Genomic DNA, 20,334 nt, shown 5'->3' with positions numbered 1-20,334 from the left:
CAGGACGCAGTATTCCAAATGCGGCCGAACCAACGTTCTATACATCTGCAACATCAGACCCTAACTTTTATACTCTATGCCCCGTCCTATAATGGCAAGCATGCCATATGCCGCCTTCACCACCTTCTCCACCTGTGACGTCACCTTCAAGGATCTGTGGACTTGCACACCCAGGTCCCTCTGCGTACCTGTCCCTCTGCGTATCTTGTCTTTGCCGCCCAGTTTTTACCATGAATCATGTCAGGGTCAATGAGGCAAAAACACAGCAGGGATTGACAGGCCTGTGGACTTGACATGCTGGAAAGACTTTAAACACTAAAGCAGCCGACGCTATAATTAAGAAAGCCCACCAAAGCCTCTACTTTCTCAGGAGGCTAAGGAAATTTGGCATGTCTGCTACGACTCTCACCAACTTTTACAGATGCACCATAGAAAGCATTCTTTCTGGTTGTATCACAGCTTTGTATGGCTCCTGGTCTGTCCAAGACCGTAAGAAACTACAAAGGGTCGTGAACAAAGCTCAGTCTGTCACGCAAACCAGCCTCCCATCCATTGACTCTGTCTACACTTCCCGCTGCCTCGGAATAATTAAGGACCCCACGCACCCCAGACATTCTCTCTTCCACCTTCTTCCATCAGGAAAAAGATACAAAAGTCTGAGATCACGTACCAACCTATGCAAGAACAGCTTCATCACTGCTCCATCAGAGTTTTGAATGGGCCTACCTTGCATTAAGTTGATCTTTCTTTACAGCCTAGCTATGACTGTAACACTACATTCTTCACCCTCTCGTTTCCTCCTCTATGAACGGTATGCTTTGTCTGTATCGCGCGCAAGAAACAATACTTTTCACTGTATATGAATAGACGTGACAATAATAAATCAAATCAAATCGGGGGGAATCTATTTAGTCGCCTAAATGAAAGACCTTTGCCGCCAGGAGTTGTTCTGAGATTGTGCTTTCATTTCTGCTACTTTGGAATTTTTTCACTGAATCCACACTTCTCCAGTGCTCGCCTTCACAGCAGCATGGTGATAGCCAATTCAACCCTTCCTTCAACATCTGCCGTGGGACAAGAGGAACAGCAACAGGAGCAACACCTGAACGAGCAACAGCAGCCTTCTCTTCATTCACCTGCAGCTTCACACAACAGAAGGGATGAAGACTGTGCCCCGGGAGGTGATAACCCCAACACAGAGTATACCAACAGGGCATCAACTTCCTGGACATGACTGAGAGACAGTGCATCAGGAGTCAGCACGTGATTGTGGAGCTGCCGCCTTCTGAAACAAGACATCTGCCTAGTGGACCAGGGTGGGCGTGTTTTCAGTGGCAGTCAAGATCACCATGCCCCTGGATTTATTTGTCTCCAGCTCCTTCCAGGTGCAGATGGCTTCTGCAGGATTTCACTTCTGTTGCATACAAGTGAACTATCCTGTGTTTATTGGGCCATTATTTTCGTTCCACTTTGAGAGAGCTATCAGAATTGTGAAATGGTTGGACCCCCACCAGTCCAGGGAATTTTAGATTGCGCACGCATGGCAATCATAGGGCCCTCAAATTAATCAGGAGTATTTGTCAGCGTAAAGAGATTGCATTCCATTGTTCAGTTGGGATATGAACGCCAAAGCGTAATCACACATACTTGCGCAAGATATGCGGCAAACTGCCCCAGTTAACTCCCCCATAGATCTTTCAAGCCCCAAACTGATTCAGTGGTTTGTTCCTTGGAGCTCAGGGATACTCTCCAAGGATGAGGCTGATGACGGCTTTGATGAGGCCTTCCACTTAAATAGAACATGAGCCCAAGAATGACCATGGAACAAGTCATGGACTGCTGCAGGTGTGATTCAGGTGCCGGGACAGGCCTGGATGTGCCCTTTAGTAAGCAGCAGCAAGGGTATCCCAAATGACAGTGATGCGCTGTGTCATTCATGGCATGACAGAGAAGGACTGCAGCTACAGGGCGACATGGTGGCACAGTGGTTAGCACTGCTGCACCAGGGACCCGGGTTCAATTTCAGCCTCTGTGACTGTATGTGTGGAGTTTCCTCATTCCTCCCGTGTCTGCGTGAGTTTCCTTCGGGTGCTGCCTTTTCCTCCCACAGCCCAAAGGTTAGGTGGATAAGATAAGGTGCTCTTTCGGAGAGTTGGTGCAGACTCGATGGGCCAAATGGCCTCCTTTTGCACTGTAGGGATTCTATGGAGGTGCAGAAGAATACTGGTGAGACTGAGTGAGGGAACTGACACTTCAATGTGCCATTCTACTCGCCTTTCCTCTGATTGTTGCGTCTCCTTCAGTCGTGAATCTGTAAGCAAGCATCCACTCTGCTACATCTCACCTTGTTAGCCACTTCATTGCTCCAGCCACTTCCTCCTATCTGCTGGGACAAAAAGCTCGGTGAGTCCTTACAACCAAAGCATGATCTTCAGAGATGCCTCCCACAGACCAGGGAATGGATAGGGTAGGGAGCCTTCCCAAATTGGGACTCTATCAGTGAAGTTGCTACCTGACACCTTTAGCGTGCATCCATTCTGACCCCTGCCAGGTTTGAGCAGTCAGGTGTGGATCAAGGTCAAACCCATTTTATGTGATGGGTCTGGGAATTCGGAAGCAGGACGCTAATGTCATAGCTGAGTTTGAAGACCGCAATAAAGCCCTATCCCACCATCTACAGATTCCCAACCAGTTTTTCCCCAATCTCTCTGGGCACTTTGAACTAAAGATTCTTTACAATTCCCATGAGAGTGAGAGCTTTTGATTTTTTTTTTCTTCTCCCCACATTACAGGATTTGATGTTTTAATGAAAATGTCCAAATATAAAGGTAGAGATCGACGCTGCCTTCTCTTGTGGCTTTTGCTGGCTTTAGTGAATTGGGGCCCTCCTAAATTACCTTTGATCTCATTACTGCTTTGGTGCTGAAAGGAAGTGAATTAGCGACGTGTTTAACATAACAGGATTGCACTTTTCTGCTCTGTTAGCCGCAGAACATGATGAGACAGAAGATGCAGCCGTGCTATTAGCTCTCAAACTGAAATCCTGTGCCTCGCAGCGTTCTGGAAGGCCATCAAAGGTTTTAACTTTTCCCACCTCTTCCTGATTCTTACCCCTGGCACTTTCTGCTTTGCTACTGGGATCAATGGACTTCAAAGCATATTTGAATACGAAACGATACTGATCAAGTAAAACGGAATTATTTGCTTCTGCCTGGTATTCTATAGTTTGTAAGTGACTCCATGTCAACTCTTGCACACATACAGTACTAAGTGAATGAAAGATCAGTTCATTTCCAGTTGGCTCTGAGGGACAGAAGTTGAATGAACTCCCAGGATGTTGCACACATCCACGTGTCTGATTATTATCCTTGGAAATGAGATTTTACCAGCTCTGTTGGATTAGCTGGATGTTCATGGGGAAATTGTGTTTAACCACCTGAATGGAGTTATTTGAGGAAGTAACTTGTGCTGTGGATAAAGGGGAAGCGGTGGATGTACAGTACTAAGACTTCCAGAAGGCATTTGATTAAATGCCACATTAAAGGTTACTGCAAAAAATAAAAGTGAGGGATGGCATGGTGGCACTGTAGGTTTTTTTTAAATTCATTCGTGGGACATGGGTGTCACTGGCTGGCCGGCATTTATTGTTCATCCCTAGTTGCCCTGGAAAAGGTGGTGGTGAGCTGCCTTCTTAAATCGCTGCAGTCCATGTGCTGTGGGTTTACCCACAATGCCATTAGGGAGGGAGTTCCAGGATTTTGATCCAGCGACTGAAGGAACGGCGATATATTCCCAAGTCAGGATGGTGAGTGACTTGGAGGGGAACTTGCAGGTGGTGGTGTTCCCATTTATCTGCTGCCCTTGTCCTTCTAGATGGAAGTGGTCGTGGGTTTGGAAGGTACTGTCTAAGGATCTTTGGTGAATTCCTGCAGTGTACCTTGTAGATAGTACACACTGCTGCACCATTTGCGACTCCTCAGATACTGAAGCAGTCCATGTTCAAATGCAACAAGATCTGGACAATATCCAGGGTTGGCTGACAAGTGGCAAATAACATTCACGCCACACAAATGCCAGGCAATGACCATCACCAATAAGAGACACACTGAGCGTCGGTGGTGGAGGGATTGAATGTTTGTAGATGTGGTGCCAGTCAAGTGGGCTGCTTTGTCCTGGATGGTGTCAAGCTTCTGGAGTATTATTGGAGCTGCACCCATCCAGGCAAGTGGGGAGTATTCCATCACACCCTGACTTGTGCCTTGTAAATGGTGGATAGGCTCTGGGGAGTCGGGAGTTGAGTTACTCGCTGCAGTTTTCCCAGCCTCTGACCTGCTCTGGCAGCCACTGTGTCCAGTTGAGTTTCTGGTCAATGGTAACCCCAAGGATGTTGACAGTGGGGGATTCAGTGATGGTTACACCATTGAATGTCAAGGGGCGGTGGTTAGAGTGCCTCTTATTGGTGATGGTCATTGCCTGGCATTTGTGTGGCGTGAATGTCATTGCCATTTGTCAACTCAAGTCTGGATATTGTCCAGATCTTGTTGCATTTGAACATGGACTGCCTCAGTATCTGAGGAGTCACGAATGGTGCTGAACATTGTGCAATCATCGGCGAACATCCCCACTTCTGACCTTTATGATGGAGGGAAGGTCATTGATGAAGCAGCTGAAGATGGTTGGGCCTTGGACACTACACTGAGGGTCTCCTGTAGAGGTGTCCTGGAGCTGAGATGACTGACCCTCCACAACCACAACCATCTTCCTGTGTACCAGGTATGACTCCAATCAGTGGAGAGTTTGCCCCCTGATTCCCATTGATTCCAGTTTCTCTAGGGCTCCTTGATGCCACATTCGGTCGAATGCAGCCTTGATGTCAAGGGCTGTCACTCTCACCTCACCTCTGGAATTTAGCTCTTTTGTCCATGTTTGAACCAAGGCTGTAATCGAGGTCAGAAGCTGAGTGACCCTGGCAAAACCCAAACTGGACGTCGCTGAGCAAGTTATTGCTGAGCAGGTGATGCTTGGTAGCGCTGTTGATAACCCCTTCCATCACTTTACTGATGATCGAGAGTAGACTGATTGGGTAGTAATTGGCTGGGTTGGATTTGTCCTACTTTTTGTGTACAGGACATACCTGGGCAATTTTCCACATTATTGGGTAGATACTGTACTGGAAGAGCTTGGCTAGGGGAGCAGCAAGTTCTGGAGCACAAGTCTTCAGTACTATTGCCGGAATGTTATCAGGACCTATTGCCATTGCAGTATCCAGTGCCTCCAACCATTTCTTGATATCACGTGGAGTGAATCGAATTGGCTGGAGACTGGCATCTGAGGTGCTGGGGACCACTGGAGGAGGCTGAGATGGAGCATCCACTCGGCACTTCTGGCTGAAGATTGCTGCGGATACTTCTTTTGCACTGATGTGCTGGGCTCCTCCATCATTGAGGATGGGGATATTTGTGGAGTCTCCTCCTCCAGTGAGTTGTTTAATTGTCCACCACCATTCTCGACTGGATGTGGAAGGACTGCAGAGCTTAGATCTGATCCATTGGTTGTGGGATCGCTTAGTTCTGTCTATCACTTGGTGTTTTTGCCATTTGGCATGCAAGTAGTCCTGTTTGGTAGCTTCACCAGGTTGACACCTCATTTTTAGGTATACCTGGTGCTGCCCCTGGCGTGCCCTCCTGCAGACTCCATTGAACCAGGATTGATCCCCCGGCTTGATGGTAATGGTTGAGTGGGGGATATGCCGGGCCATGAGGTTGCAGATTGTGCTGGAGTACAATTCCGCTGTTGTTGATGGCCCACAGCGCCTCATGGATGCCCTGTCTTGAGTTACTCGATCGGTTCGAAGTCTGTCCCATTTATCACCGGTGATAGTGCCATACAACACGATGGAGGTTATTCTCAACATGAAGGCGGAACTTCGTCTCCACAAGGACTGTGCGGTGGTCACTCTTACCGATACTGTCATGGACAGATGCATCTGAAGCCAGTAGATTGGTAAGGATGAGGTCAAGTGTGTTATTTCCTCTTGTTGGTTCCTTCACCACCTGCTGCAGACCGAGTCGAGCAGTTATATCCTTTAGGACCCGTCCAGCTCGATCAGTAGTGCTGCTGCCGAGCCACTCTTGGTGGTGGACATTGAAATCCCCCATCTAGAGTACATTTTTCACCCTTGCCACCCTCAGTGCTTCCTCCAAGTGTTGTTCAACATGGAGGAATACTGATTCATCAGCCGAAGGAGGACGGTACGTGGAAACCAAAGAGGTTTCCTTGCCCATGTTTACCCTGAAGCCATGAGACTTCATGGGGTCCAGAGTCAATGTTTGGGACTCCCAGGGCAACTCCCTCCCAACTGCATGCCACTGTGCCGCCACCTCTGCTGGGTCTCTCCTGCTGGTGGGACAGGACACATCCAGGGATGGTAATGGTGATGTCTGGGGTGTTATCCGTAAGGTATGATTCCATGAGAATGACTGTCAGGCTGTTGCTTAACTAGTCAATGAGACAGCTCTCCCAATTTTGGCACTAGCCCCCAGATGTTAGTAAGGAGGACTTTGCCTCACAGCGCCAAGGGACCTGGGTTCAATTCCAGCCTTTGGTGACTGAGGGAGTTTGCACATTCTCCCCATGTCTGTGTGGGTTCCATTTAAGAAGTTTAACAACACCAGGTTAAAGTCCAACAGGTTTATTTGGTAGCAAAAGCCACACAAGCTTTCGAGGCTCTGAGCCCCTTCTTCAGGTGAGTGGGAATTCTGTTCACAAACAGAACTTATAAGACACAGACTCAATTTACATGAATAATGGTTGGAATGCGAATACTTACAACTAATCCAGTCTTTAAGAAACAAAACAATGGGAGTGGAGAGAGCATCAAGACAGGCTAAAAAGATGTGTATTGTCTCCAGACAAGACAGCCAGTGAAACTCTGCAGGTCCACGCAACTGTGGGAGTTACAAATAGTGTGACATAAATTCTGATTCTAGGATCGCATGATAAAGACTCAGGAGGAAAAAAGCAGAAATATTTATGTGAAATAGTGTGACATAAACCCAATATCCCGGTTGAGGCCGTCCTTGTGTGTGCGGAACCTGGCTATCAGTTTCTGCTCCGCGACTCTGCGCTGTCGTGTGTCGCGAAGGCCGCCTTGGAGAACGCTTACCCGAATATCAGAGGCCGAATGCCCGTGACCGCTGAAGTGCTCCCCAACAGGAAGAGAACAGTCTTGCCTGGTGATTGTCGAGCGGTGTTCATTCATCCGTTGTCGCAGCGTCTGCATAGTTTCCCCAATGTACCATGCCTCGGGACATCCTTTCTTGCAGCGTATCAGGTAGACAACGTTGGCCGAGTTGCAAGAGTATGTACCGTGTACCTGGTGGATGGTGTTCTCACGTGAGATGATGGCATCTGTGTCGATGATCCGGCACGTCTTGCAGAGGTTGCTGTGGCAGGGTTGTGTGGTGTCTTGGTCACTGTTCTCCTGAAGGCTGGGTAGTTTGCTGCGGACAATGGTCTGTTTGAGGTTGTGCGGTTGTTTGAAGGCAAGAAGTGGGGGTGTGGGGATGGCCTTGGCGAGATGTTCGTCTTCATCAATGACATGTTGAAGGCTCCGGAGGAGATGCCGTAGCTTCTCCGCTCCGGGGAAGTACTGGACAACGAAGGGTACTCTGTCCACTGTGTCCCGTGTTTGTCTTCTGAGGAGGTCGGTGCGGTTTTTCGCTGTGGCGCGTTGGAACTGTTGATCAATGAGTCTAGCGCCATATCCTGTTCTTATGAGGGCATCTTTCAGCGTCTGGAGGTGTCTGTTGCGATCCTCCTCATCCGAGCAGATCCTGTGTATACGGAGGGCTTGTCCGTAGGGGATGGCTTCTTTAACGTGTTTAGGGTGGAAGCTGGAGAAGTGGAGCATCGTGAGGTTATCCGTGGGCTTGCGGTACAGTGAGGTGCTGAGGTGACCGTCCTTAATGGAGATGCGCGTGTCCAAGAATGCAACCGATTCCGGAGAGTAGTCTATGGTGAGCCTGATGGTGGGATGGAACTTGTTGATGTCATCATAGAGTTGTTTCAGTGATTGTTCACCATGGTTCCATTTTGGCAGGAAGATTAAATAAGCTTGTTATCTAAATGGTAAGAGATTGCAGAGCTCTGAGGTGCAGAGGTGTCCACGTGCATGAATTGCAAAAGGTTAGTATGCAAGCACAGCAAGCAATAAAGAAAGCTAATAGAATGTTATAATTTATTGCAAGAATATTGCATTGAATACAAAAGTAGGGAGGTTATGCTTCAATTGTCCAGGGCACCAGTGCAACCACATCTGGAGTATTGTGTACAGTACTGGTCTGCTTATTTAAGGAATGATGTAAATGAGTTGGAAGCAGTTCAGAGAAGGTTTACCAGACTAATACCTGGAATTGGGGGGTTGTTTTATGAGGAAAGGTTGGGTAGGCTATGTTTGACTCACTGCAGTTTAGAAGAGTAAGTGGTGACTTGATTGAAACCTTTAAGATCCTGAGGGGCCTTAACAGCGTGAATGTGGAGAGGATGTTTCTTGTGGGAGAATCTAAACCGAAGGTTCACAATTTAAAATAAGGGTCACCCGTTTAAAACGGGGATGAGGTGAAACTTTTAATCTTGAGGGCCGTGAGTCTTTGGAACTTGTCTTGAAAAGTTGATGGAAGATCAGCCTTTGATTATTTTTAAAATAGAGGTGGATAGATTCTTAGTAAGCAAGGGGATGATAGGTTATGGGGAATAGGCAGGATGCAGATTTGAGGTTACCGTCAGATCAGTCCTGATTCAATTAAATGGTACAGCAGGCTCGAGGGGCTGAATGGGCTACTCCTTTTTGTTCATATATTGAAGATCCTCTGGCACTCAACAATGAGCAGTTGTTCAAATCACGGCTCAACAAGTAGCATTCTCACCTCAGAGTCAGAGACCACTGGGGAATGGGGAGGCAATGGCGTAGTGGTATTATCACTGGACTAGCAATCCAGAGACCCAGGGTAACGCTCTGGGGACCCGGGTTCAAATCCCACTATGACAGATGGTGAAATTTGAACTAAATAAAAATATATGGAATTCAAAATCTACTGATGACCATGAAACCATTGTCGATTGTCAGAAAAACCCCATCTGGTTCACTAATGTCCTTTAGGGAAGGAAATCTGCCGTCCTTACCCGGTCTGGCCTACATGTGATTCCAGAGCCACAGCAATGTGGTTGGCTCTCAACTGCCCTCTGAACAAGGGCAACTAGGGATGGGCAATAAATGTGGGCCCAGCCAGCGACGCCCATGTCCCATAAAAATGAATAAATAAAAAAAGCTGCAATGAACAGGTAATACAGATTGACACAACTTGTGCAGTACTGATGGAACCTTGCACACTTGGAGGTGCTAGCTTTAAATGAGACCTTGTCTGAACCACCAAGTAGACATAAAACATCACCACAGGAACTATTTTGAAGAACAGAGTGGTTCTCCCCCAGTATCCTGGTCAATCTTTAACCAATGTAATTGAAACAGATTATCTCGTCATTATTATGGCAACTTGCTCTGCGCAAGTTAGCTGCGGTGTTTCCTCTGTAAAAGTAGTGGCTACATTAAAAGAACTTGATTGCCTCTGTAGTGCTTTGGGTCATCCTGAGGTAATGGAAGTCTTTCTATTTTCTGTTACGGGGTTCATGGTGCATGGGCTGCATTCGACGAGAGTGCAGCACCAAGATGAAGATCCAGTTTTCGTGACTTCTATCTGGTGCAACCCTGCCTAGGAGAATAAAATCGACCCTTTAATATCCTCTGTCAACCAGCCACCACTAAATTTCATTAGCTGGTTTGTTTGTGTGTTTTGATTTGATTTATTATTGTCACATGTATTAATATATAGTGAAACGTATTGTTTCTTGCGCGCTATACAAAGCATACCATTCATAGAGAAGGAAACGAGAGTGCAGAATGTAGTGCTACAGTCATTGCTAGAGTGTAGAGAAAGATCAACTTAATGCAGGGTAGGTCCATTCAAAAGTCTGACAGTAGCAGGGAAGAAGCTGTTCTTGAGTCGGTTGGTACGTCACCTCAGACTTTTGTATCTTTTTCCCAACAGAAGAAGGTGGAAGAGAGAATGTCCAGGGTGCGTGGGGTCCTCAATTCTGCTGGCTGCTTTTCTGAGGCAGCGGGAAGTGTAGACTGAGTCAATGGATGGGAGGCTGGCTTGCGTGATGGATTGGGCTACATTCACCACCTTTTTGTAGTTCCTTGCGGTCTTGGGCTGAGCAGGAGCCATACCAAGCTGTGATACAACCAGAAAAAATGCTTTCTATGGTGCATCTGTAAAAGTTGGTGAGAGTTGTAGCTGACATGGCAAATTTCCTTAGTCTTCTGAGAAAGTAGAGGCGCTGGTGGGCTTTCCTAACTATAGCGTCGGCATGGGGGGACCAGGACAGGTTGTTGGTGATCTGGGCACCTAAAAACATGAAGCTCTTGACCCTTTCTACTTCGTGTGTACTGCATTTGCTACACAGCAGTTGCTGTACTTCGCTTGGACATTCGTGGGGAAATTCAAGCCTGCTTTTCTTCTCCACTGAACTTCCTCTCTTTCCCACCTAGACGCAGGCATAATGAAATTTTGAAGTACAATAAATTATTGAGTAAGTGTAGCCTGCCAGTTGGCAGTGCACCAATTGAAGATCCATCTGGCTGTTTCAGCCCAAGTACATTTGATTCCATTGTTTGCTGACGAGAACCCAAGTGTCATGTTTCCCATTTTTTTACACACTGCCGGCGTCACAAAACTAACTTTTCCTTCCTTTCCCTTCAGGTGAAGTATTACAATGCTGAGAGTTACGAGGTGAACCGTTTCAATGATGCCATACTGAAGTATCAGGTAGGAGCACCAGAGACAAGGGGTTTCCACGCTAACCACGCTGCAGAATAGTTCAGTTCCTTTCTGTCGAAGAGCAAAATACTGCAGATGCTGGAAAACTGAATAAGAACAGAAAGTGTTGGGAATACTCAGCCAGTCTGGCAGCATCTGTGGGGAGAGAAACAGAGTTAATGTTTCAGGTCGTGACCATGGCTATTGTCCTGAAACAATTAGTTCACTTTCTCTCTCCACAGATGCTGGCAGCCCTGCTCAACATTTCCAAAATCTTCTCTTTTTATTTCAACTCCTTTTTATGTTGGTTTAGCTCTGCGGCCATGCAGCCAAGTCCAGGGTCTGTGCCAAAGCCAGCATACAGCTCACACTGCACTAAACTAAACCTTACCTGATTCATTGAGGCTGTCACTTAACAGCTGTAAATCGAGTCGTAGAGATTTACAGCATGGAAACAGGCCCTTCGGCCCAAATTGTCCTTGCTGCCCAGTTTTTACCACTAAGCTAGTCTCAATTGCCCGCATTTGGCCCATATCCCTCCATACCCATGTAACTGTCTAAATGCTTTTTAAAAGACAAAATTGTACCCGCCTCTACGACTGCCTCTGACAGCTCGTTCCAGACACTCACCACCCTCTGTGTGGAAAAAATTGCCACTCTGGACCCTTTTGTATCTCTACCCTCTCACCTTCAACCTATGCCCTCTAGTTTTAGACTCCCCTACCTTTGGGAAAATATGTTGACTATCTCGCTGATCTATGCCCCTCATTATTTTATAGACCGCTATAAGATCACCCCTAAGCCTCCTATGCTCAAGGGAAAAAAGTCCCAGTCTCTCCTTATAACTCAAACCATCAAGTTCCGGTAGTGTCCTAGAAAACCTTTTCTGCACTCTTTCTAGTTTAATAATATCCTTTCTATAATAGGGTGACCAAAACTGTACATGGTATTCCAGTATGGAATGAAATGTAAGCCTTTTTCAAGGCATATTTACTTTCCCTGTTGTATCTGTTGACTCCTAAAGTCCATTCACATCAGAACATGAGCTGTAAGAGCAGGAGTAGGTCATTCGGCCCCTTGAGTCTGCTCCAACATTCAATAAGATATTGGTTGATCTGACTGTGACCTTAACTCCTCTTTCCTACCTACCCCCCCACAACCCTTGACCCTCTTGTCAATCAATAATATCTAACTCAGCCTGAAAATATTACCTAGCCTCTACTTGCTAGACATGAAGTCAACCTATCCTGACTGAAGGTATGTAATAAAAACAGAAGGTGCTGGAAAATCTCAGCTGGTTTTACAGCATCTGTGGAGAGGGAAACGGTGCTAATGTTTTGAGTCCAATATGACTTCTTCGGAAGGCACGGAAATCTCCTCTGTAAGGTATCGAATGCGAAGTGAGTTTGGGTGTCTCACGTCTGCGTTGGAATCCAACACTAATGTGGAGCAATGTAAAACCAATTTTTGACAGACCGGGATCAAGTACCAGACAATTCCTCTTATGAATTTGATGTGAGTTAGATTGGCATTCAACAAAAAATGCTGCAAACACTCAGCGGATCAAGTAGCGTCTGTGGAGAGAGAGAAATAGAGTCAAGTTTTAGATTGGTGATCTTTTATCCTTGGTTCAATTTCGCTGGTTCCTGAAGCTTAAAATGGTGCTCATGTTTCTCAATATTACTCCTATTTAGATAGCCGAATGGAAAACGAGTGCCAGTCTCGCCCTTCTAAACCAAACACAGAACATGATCATTGGCCTTGGACTGCTCACTGGATCACTGCTCTGTGCCTACTTTGTCACAGAGAAAAAGTTTCAGGTAGGCAGCTTCTCCCGTTCTGGGCCAGCGCTAAAAATTGGATCCACATTTTCACTTTCAGTAAAAGCATCTTCTTTGTTTTTCACACCCTATTTGTTTGCTTTACACCTTGTCCCACAATGACTAACATCTGGATATGAACTGGCGGGGGTGATGGGAACCCAGCTGGACAGATGGCAAACACATCTGCTTCCGAAACAAACATCCTACAGTTCCTAGAATTCCCAATTATATTAATGAAATAGACAAGCATTAGTCCCAATGTGGTCGACAGACAAAAACAAAATACTGTGGGTTTTGGAGATCTGAAATACAAACAGAAAATTCTGGAAACACTCAGCAGGCCTGGCAGCATCCGTGAAGAGAGAAACAGAGTTAACATTTCGGGTCAATGGCCTTTCAGTAGAACACTTTACAAAACAACATGTTTTGCATTGGTAAGAGGATCATTTCCTGCAATTTCTGAAGTCTTCTCTGCTTCTCTACACGATTTGAGTCTGTTTGGAGCCACATACTTTGCTGCAGAGTCCTGAACATCTCTCCAACTTATCCTCTGTTCCGCCAGTCTCTTGCTGCTGTCCAGTGACTCCCGTGCCCTGCCATGTTGATCCATCACCTTGTGCCATTGATGTCTCGCCCTTTCCTATGGCCCATTGTTTAAAATCTCTGAACTTTTTCAGTGTTTTAATTGAAATGTCTATTCTTGTTTTTCTGCATAGGTTGGTGACTTTGTCCTGTTTGGGACTTACATTATTCAGCTTTACACACCCCTCAACTGGTTTGGGACCTATTACAGGTTAGTGACCTCTGACATACTATTTGCTTCCTTCATACTAATCTTTGCTACTGCCATCCGCTTCCTTCAGCATCATCCTTTCTTACTGCCATGTGTTCCTTCACTGTAATTCACTTCCACTGTTTTGCTTTCCCTTATTCTAAAGCTCTCATACTGTTGTATATAAACACTTTATAGGACTATGTGCCTCCCACACTATAAACCTCTTACTGTCTTGTGTTTTTGCATTCTAACCTCACATGATGCTGTGTATTTCCTCACTATAGTACCTAATACAATGCTACGTATTTCCTTTCCTTTAACTCTGTTGCTTTGTTCCTTCACTGTATCCCCTTCATGCTGTTGAGTGCCTTTCTTCACTCTCTCTTGCACTTACCTTGAAGTGCAGATTTTTTCGCCTTCTCTCATTTCTGCTTTATGTTATTTAGCCCATCCCTGTTCTGACTCAGTAACTGTGTTTGGTGTGACAGATGTTCATTGGGTTTCTGTATATCTGATCACTGAACAAGGTGTGGAGAGTTTCTCTCTGCTTTACATTAGTGGGTCAGCTATGGTATTTCTATGTGTCTGCATTGTACGAGTAAAAGGAATTTGTTTTTGAAATGAGCATACCTGTTCAATTAGAAATTAGGCTCCCACCTGTGGTACTCAATTAAGGTAGAAAATCTTTGAACATAGGATGAAAAGCTCTGTTCTTGAAAGCTAGTGAGTTGGCCAAGAATTCCTCGCATGTGTGTTCCACGTTCAGGACTCTGCAGCAAAATATGTGGCTCCAAACAGACTCAAATCGTGTAGAGAAGCAGAGAAGACTTCAGAAATTGCAGGAATTGATCCTCTTACCAATGCAAAACATGTTGTTTTGTAAAGTGTTCTACTGAAAGACCATTGCCCCGAAATGTTAGCTCTGTTTCTCTCTTCATGGATGCTGCCAGACCTGCTGAGTGTTTCCAGAATTTTCTGTTTGTATTTCAGATCTCCAACACCCATAGTATTTTGTTTTTGTCTGTAGACCACATTGGGACTAATGCTTGTCTATTTCATTAATATAATTGGGAATTCTAGAAACTGTAGGATGTTTGTTTCGGAAGCAGATGTAATAGCCATCTATCCAGCTGGTTCCCATCACGCCCGCCAGTTCATATTCAGATGTTAGTCAGATTATAGCTGATGACTCCTATTCAGTCTGAGTTCAGGATAGGAAAACCTTTGAGAGTTTATGTTGATGCAAATGGATAGAAAGCACTGAAAATAAGACCAATTCAACCTACAACCCTGCGAGTGCTCTGTGTTGCACTAATTCTGGATTCTTGTACATTCCCCATTTCCTCCACCCCACCATTGGTGGTTGTGTCTTCAACCTTCTAGGTGCTTAGTGATGGATTTCCCGTTCTCTCTCCCCTCTTAAGAAACTCCTGAATATCTGCCTCTTTAGCATCTGGTTTAATGTCTCCTTTGGCTCAGTGTCAGTTTCAGTTTTTGTCTGATTATGTTCCTGTGAAGCTTCTTGGGACATTTTGCTACATTAAGGGTACTAAATAAATCCAAGTTGACAATGAAGCTGTGTTTCATATTGCGGAACTAATTCTGTGCTGGTCTGTATGTTTATTAATTCAATCCTTTCTCTGTTGGCAAAGGGACATAGGCCAAGAAAGACCCAGGTTCAATCGCTGACCTGTGGTGAGGCAGACCCAGCTTCAATCCGTGATTTGCACTGAGGTAGACCCAGCTTCAATCTGCGAGCTAGTTGATCTCAGTTGTAATAGTAGTAAGAGCGACAGAGTTGTCCTCAGGGTCTCTGGCCAGGATGGTGCGGGGTGTGGGGGGGCGGGTGAATCCACACCATTATAGAGAGAAACACAGATGTACCCCAATGACAGGGACGACCTTCAGAAGAGGAAGAGAAAAAGAAACAGTAATTATGTGAGAGTCATTACCTGTAGGAGAGAGAATATCCCTGGGGGAGCTGGTGCCTTCAGGAAAGGGAAAAAGAAACTTTGTTGATCTCTTATTCTCAATTACAATACTTGGTCCAATTTTTCACCAAACCTCAAAAGAAGACACTTACTCTTTTACAGCGCCTTTATTATATTTTAAATACCACAATTGCTTTGCATGCATTGAATATATTTAAAATGTTGTGACTGTGGTTATGTTATCATCTCTAATTGATAGAGGAATGTTGGCCAAGTCACAACTCTTTGCTCGTCTTCCAATAGGATCTGAAACATCTATTTGAAATATCAGAAAAGGCAGGCCGGGCCTTAGTTTATCATCCCACCCTGAAGAGCAGTGTCTCTGGCACTTCTTCAGGATGCTGTGAAGAAGCAGCCTAGATTATCTACTCAACCTCCTGATAGAAGATGTGAATCCACAACCTGCTGCACCTGCGCCAATATGGCATTTAATGAATCCTCAGATGCTTCAGTTCCTTTCAAGCCTAAGTCTTTATAGGAAGTGTTTTTGTGTTTATTTCGTTTCAAACCACAACATGTGGCAAGAACCACCTGAGTAAGAATCTGAGGTCCCTGTGGCCTAATTTGGTGTCAACCAACACCAATAAAGTAACAGTAAACCTCAGTAAAACACCACACAGTTCCTGAGTACAGAAAGGAATCGAACTGGAATATTTTCATTCTGCTGCTTTTTAATTATGCAGGTGTAGATTGTGTGTGGAGATGCAGGACTGTTGCCATTTATGTACGTCATTCACGTTATTTTGCTGTGCATCTCTTGGTCCTTACTCTGTGGACATGCCATGCCTGGGCAATTTCCCACCTTGTTGGGTCGATGCCAGCATTGTAGCTGTACTGCTTGGCTCGGGGGCATGGTTAGTTCTGGAGCACAAACATTCAGTTCCACTGCCTCGTTCGTGTCAGGGTCCGTGGCCTTCACTGTATTCAGTGCATTCAACCCATTTCTTGATGTCATGTGGAATGATTTGAATTACATTACCTAAACACTGCCACTCTGTGGACCTCGAAGAGGCTGCAATCCACTCTGTACTTCTGGCTGAAGATGATTGCAAATGCTTCAGATGTGTCTTTTACACTGATGTGCTGAGCTCCCCCATAACTAAGGATGGGATATTTGTGCAGCAGCCTCCTTGTTAATTGTTTCGTTGTCTGCCACCATTTCCAACTGGATGTGACAGGACTGAAGAGCTTTGATTGGATTCGTTGGTCATGAGATCACTCAGCTCTTACATGCTGCTTCTGCTATTAGCAGGCATGTAGTCCAACATTGTGACTTCACCAGGGTGTGGCTTCATTTTTAGGTATTCCTGGAGCTGTCCTTTGAATGTTCTCTTGAACTCCTTTATTGAACAAGGGTTGATCCGCTGACTTGATGGTAATGGTATAGTGAGCGATATGCAGTGCCATGAGTTTAGAGATTGTGGCTGAATGCAGTACAATTCTGCTGCTGATGGCCCAGAGTAACTGATGGATGCCCAGCTTTGAGCTGTTAGATCTATTCTGATTTCATCCCATTTAGCACAGCACTAGTGCCAAACAACAGAAAGGGCAGTATCTTCAGTGTGAAGACAGGACTTCATCCACACAACAACTGTGTGGTGGTCACTCCTACCAATAGGATGGCTAGATGCATCTGTGACAGGTAAAATAGTGAGGATGAGGGTCAAATAGGTTTTCCTCTCTTGTTGGTTCCCTCACTCCCTGCTGTCCTTCAGGAGTCGGGCTAGTAATCATGGTGATGGACTTTGAAGTCTTTCAGCCAGAGTGCACTCTGTGCTCCTTCCAAATGGTGTTCAATGTGGAGGGGTACTGAGTCATCAGCTTGGCAGATGGAGAAACTTGAATTCAATAATAATCTGGAATTAAAAATCTAGTGATGACCATGAAACCATTGTTGTTTGTTGCAAAAACCCATCTGGTTCGCTAATGTCATTTAGGGAAGGAAATCCTTACCCAGTCTGGCCTATATGTGATTCCAGACCCACAGCAATGTGGTTGACTCTTAAATGTCCTCTGAAAGAGCCTAGGAAGCCATACTTAGTTCAAGGGCAATTAAGGATGGGCAAGAAATGGTGAGGCCTTGTGGTGCAGTGGGTAGTGTCACTGCATCTGAGCCAGAAGTTCTGCGTTTGAGTCGCACCACAGGACTTGATGGCCATGGAAGGTTCGTTCATAATGTGGCCAAACAGGTTGAGTGTCAATCTGCAAATCCTTCCAATGATTGGAGTAAAAGTGGATAAGACTCCCGGTCAGCCATGTTTGATGCAGATTGGTGTCCCTCAAGCTATAAGCCTCTGGCGACCTACTCCAGGAAAAGCTAGTTATGGAAACAGACGAAAGTCTGATTGAGTGCACCACTGGGTGCGCGAAGAGAATCGGAACTGGAACTGAAAAGAGAATTGGAACTGACCTTGCCAGTTACACCCACATTATAGAATCATAGGATCCCCACAGTGCAGAAGGAGGTCATTTGGCCCATTGAGTTTGAACCGACTCTCTGACAGAGCATCTTACCCAGGCCCACCTCCTGCCTCATCCCCGTGCCCCACAAAATTACCCAGCTAATCCCCCGAACCTGCACTTTTTTTGAGACACTAGGGGCAACTTAGCATGGCCAATCCACCTAACCTGCACATCTTTGGACTGTGGGAGGAAACTGGAGCACCCGGAGGAAACCCACACATATAGAAACCCTACAGTGCAGAAGGAGGCCATTTGGCCCATCGAGTCTGCACCGACCACACTCCCACCCAGGCCCTACCCCCACATATTTACCCGCTAATCCCGCTAACCTACGCATCTCAGGACTCTAAGGGGCAATTTTTAACCTGGCCAATCAATCTAACCCGCACATCTTTGGACAGTATACCTCATATACAAGAACATACAAGCTCCACACAGACACTGACCCAAGGCGGGAATCGAACCCGGGTCCCTGGCGCTGTGACACAGAAATGCTAACCACTGTGGTGCTCCATTTTATGAAAAAATTTTAAAAGTCAACAAGAGGTTTCCTTGCCCATATTTGACCTGATGCTATGAGATGCCTTGTGTCCAGAGTCAATATTGAGGACTCCCAGGGCTATTTTCTCCCTGTTGTATACCACTGTGCTGGCACATCTGGTGGGTCTATCCTGCAAGTGGGAAAGGACATAATCAGGGATAGCGATGATGGAGTGTGGACCAAAAGGTCTAATTTGATGAGCACAAATATATCAGGCAGTTGTTTGAGTAGTGTGTGGGACAGCTCTAATTTTGGCACAAGTCCTCACGTTAGTAAAGAGGACTTTGTGTAATTGTTGCTTCAATGTCAAGTGGGCGATCTTATTTTTGTCCTTTTTCAACTTAGCTGTTTGAATTTGATATGACTGAGTGGCTTGCTGGACCTCTTAACAGGGCTGTTAAGACTCCACCATATCAGGTCTGGAGTCACGTGTGGGCCAGACCAAGTAAGGGTGGAGGATTTCCATCCCTACGGTCATGAGTGAACCAGATGGATTTTTATGCCAAACCGCTTGTTTGAAGGATACCGTTGCTGAAATTAGAAATACAGCTGTTTCTTTTTAGGGGACAGTCCTGGAATTTTCCTCTTCCGTATGTTACACCTACTCGCTGTGCTAAATGAGTACTATGGTTGCAGTTCCAGCGGTTAAAACCTCCTGCCTCGGACAGGAATAAAGGAAACTTTTTGTACAAGAGACCCTTGACAGTAGACTGGAAGTACCTCATGCAGGGAGCTAGTTCAGACTTCAAATAAAAGGCAGCAGATGCAGTCTGTGATGGCTTTCGCTTTGGCCCTTTTAGAATTTTTGAAATATTAATTACAAGTATCTAATCTTTCTCCCCTCTGCCTAACAGGATGATCCAGAGCTCATTTATAGACATGGAGAATATGTTTGAACTCTTCAGGGAAGAACATGAGGTAGGTAGTTTAGCTATTTTAATTTTGGTTTATGTGAAAACAGAAGTGCAACTGTGAATGAGCTGGGAAAGGTTTGGGAAGTTTCTCTGTGCTCCTCCAATCCTGACCCTTTGGGAACGCCCAGCTCCCTTTGCTCCATCAATGGCAGCTGTGCCTTCAGCCAACTAGGTCCTAAACTCTTGAATAATCTTCCTGAGTCTCTTTGCCTCTCCACCTTTCTTTCCCCCTTTTAAGACACTACTTAAAACTTGAGGTCTGACAGGAGAGAGAATAGGGTTAACGATTTGAGTTTGGATGACCTTTCGTCAGGGCTGAAGACAGTAGAAAATAGGCCGCAGTTTATACCTTCCGGGTGATGGGGGGAGGGGTGGATTGACAAAGGTGTCAAAGACAAGAAGACAAAGGGAATGTAAATTGTAAAGACCCATTTATCCCTATTTTCTCTATCCATGCTTCTCCATCCATGCTAACATGTTACCCCCTACACCATGAGCGCTTCCTTTTGCATAGTAGCCTTTCATGTGGCACCTTGTCAAATGCCTTCTGGAAATCAATTGCAGTACATTAACAGGTTCCCCTTTATCTATGCTGCGTGTTACTTTCTCAAAGAATTCCAATAAGTTAGTCAAACATGATTTCCCTTTCACAAAATCATGTTGACTCTGCTTGATTGCATTGAGCTTTTCAAAGTGTCCTATTATAACCTCCTTCATAATAGATTCCAGTAATTTCCCTTTGACCGATGCAAAGCTAATAGGCCTATAGTTTTCTGCTTTGTGCCTCCTTCCTTTCTGGTTTGGAGGAATCATATTCACTATTTTCCAATCTGATTTGTTCCTTTCCTGAATCTAGTGTAGATCCAAGTGCTGGTTTCTGCCTCTATCGCCCTTTCAGGCAATGAGTGCAGATCTCCATCACTCTCTTGGTGAAAGTTCTTTAAATCTCC

The 20,334-nt window shown here is 45.5% G+C and overlaps 1 protein-coding gene across 3 annotated transcripts in view; it reads left to right on the top strand.

The window, feature by feature from the left end:
- LOC144503469 (ATP-binding cassette sub-family B member 6-like) overlaps positions 1 to 20,334 on the top strand; it is a 181,796-nt gene that overhangs the window by 72,190 nt on the left and 89,272 nt on the right. For all 3 annotated transcript variants that reach the window (XM_078227807.1, XM_078227805.1, XM_078227808.1), the window contains exons 9-12: positions 10,821 to 10,886; positions 12,572 to 12,697; positions 13,417 to 13,493; positions 19,325 to 19,388. In XM_078227807.1, the coding sequence (XP_078083933.1) occupies positions 10,821 to 10,886; positions 12,572 to 12,697; positions 13,417 to 13,493; positions 19,325 to 19,388 (333 nt within the window). The remainder of the gene's footprint in view (positions 1 to 10,820; positions 10,887 to 12,571; positions 12,698 to 13,416; positions 13,494 to 19,324; positions 19,389 to 20,334) is intronic.

Source organism: Mustelus asterias, chromosome 14 (assembly GCF_964213995.1).
Source record: "Mustelus asterias chromosome 14, sMusAst1.hap1.1, whole genome shotgun sequence".
NCBI lineage: Eukaryota > Metazoa > Chordata > Chondrichthyes > Carcharhiniformes > Triakidae > Mustelus > Mustelus asterias.
Note: the sequence above shows the minus strand (reverse complement) of the source record. Positions and strands in the feature narration are given on the sequence as shown.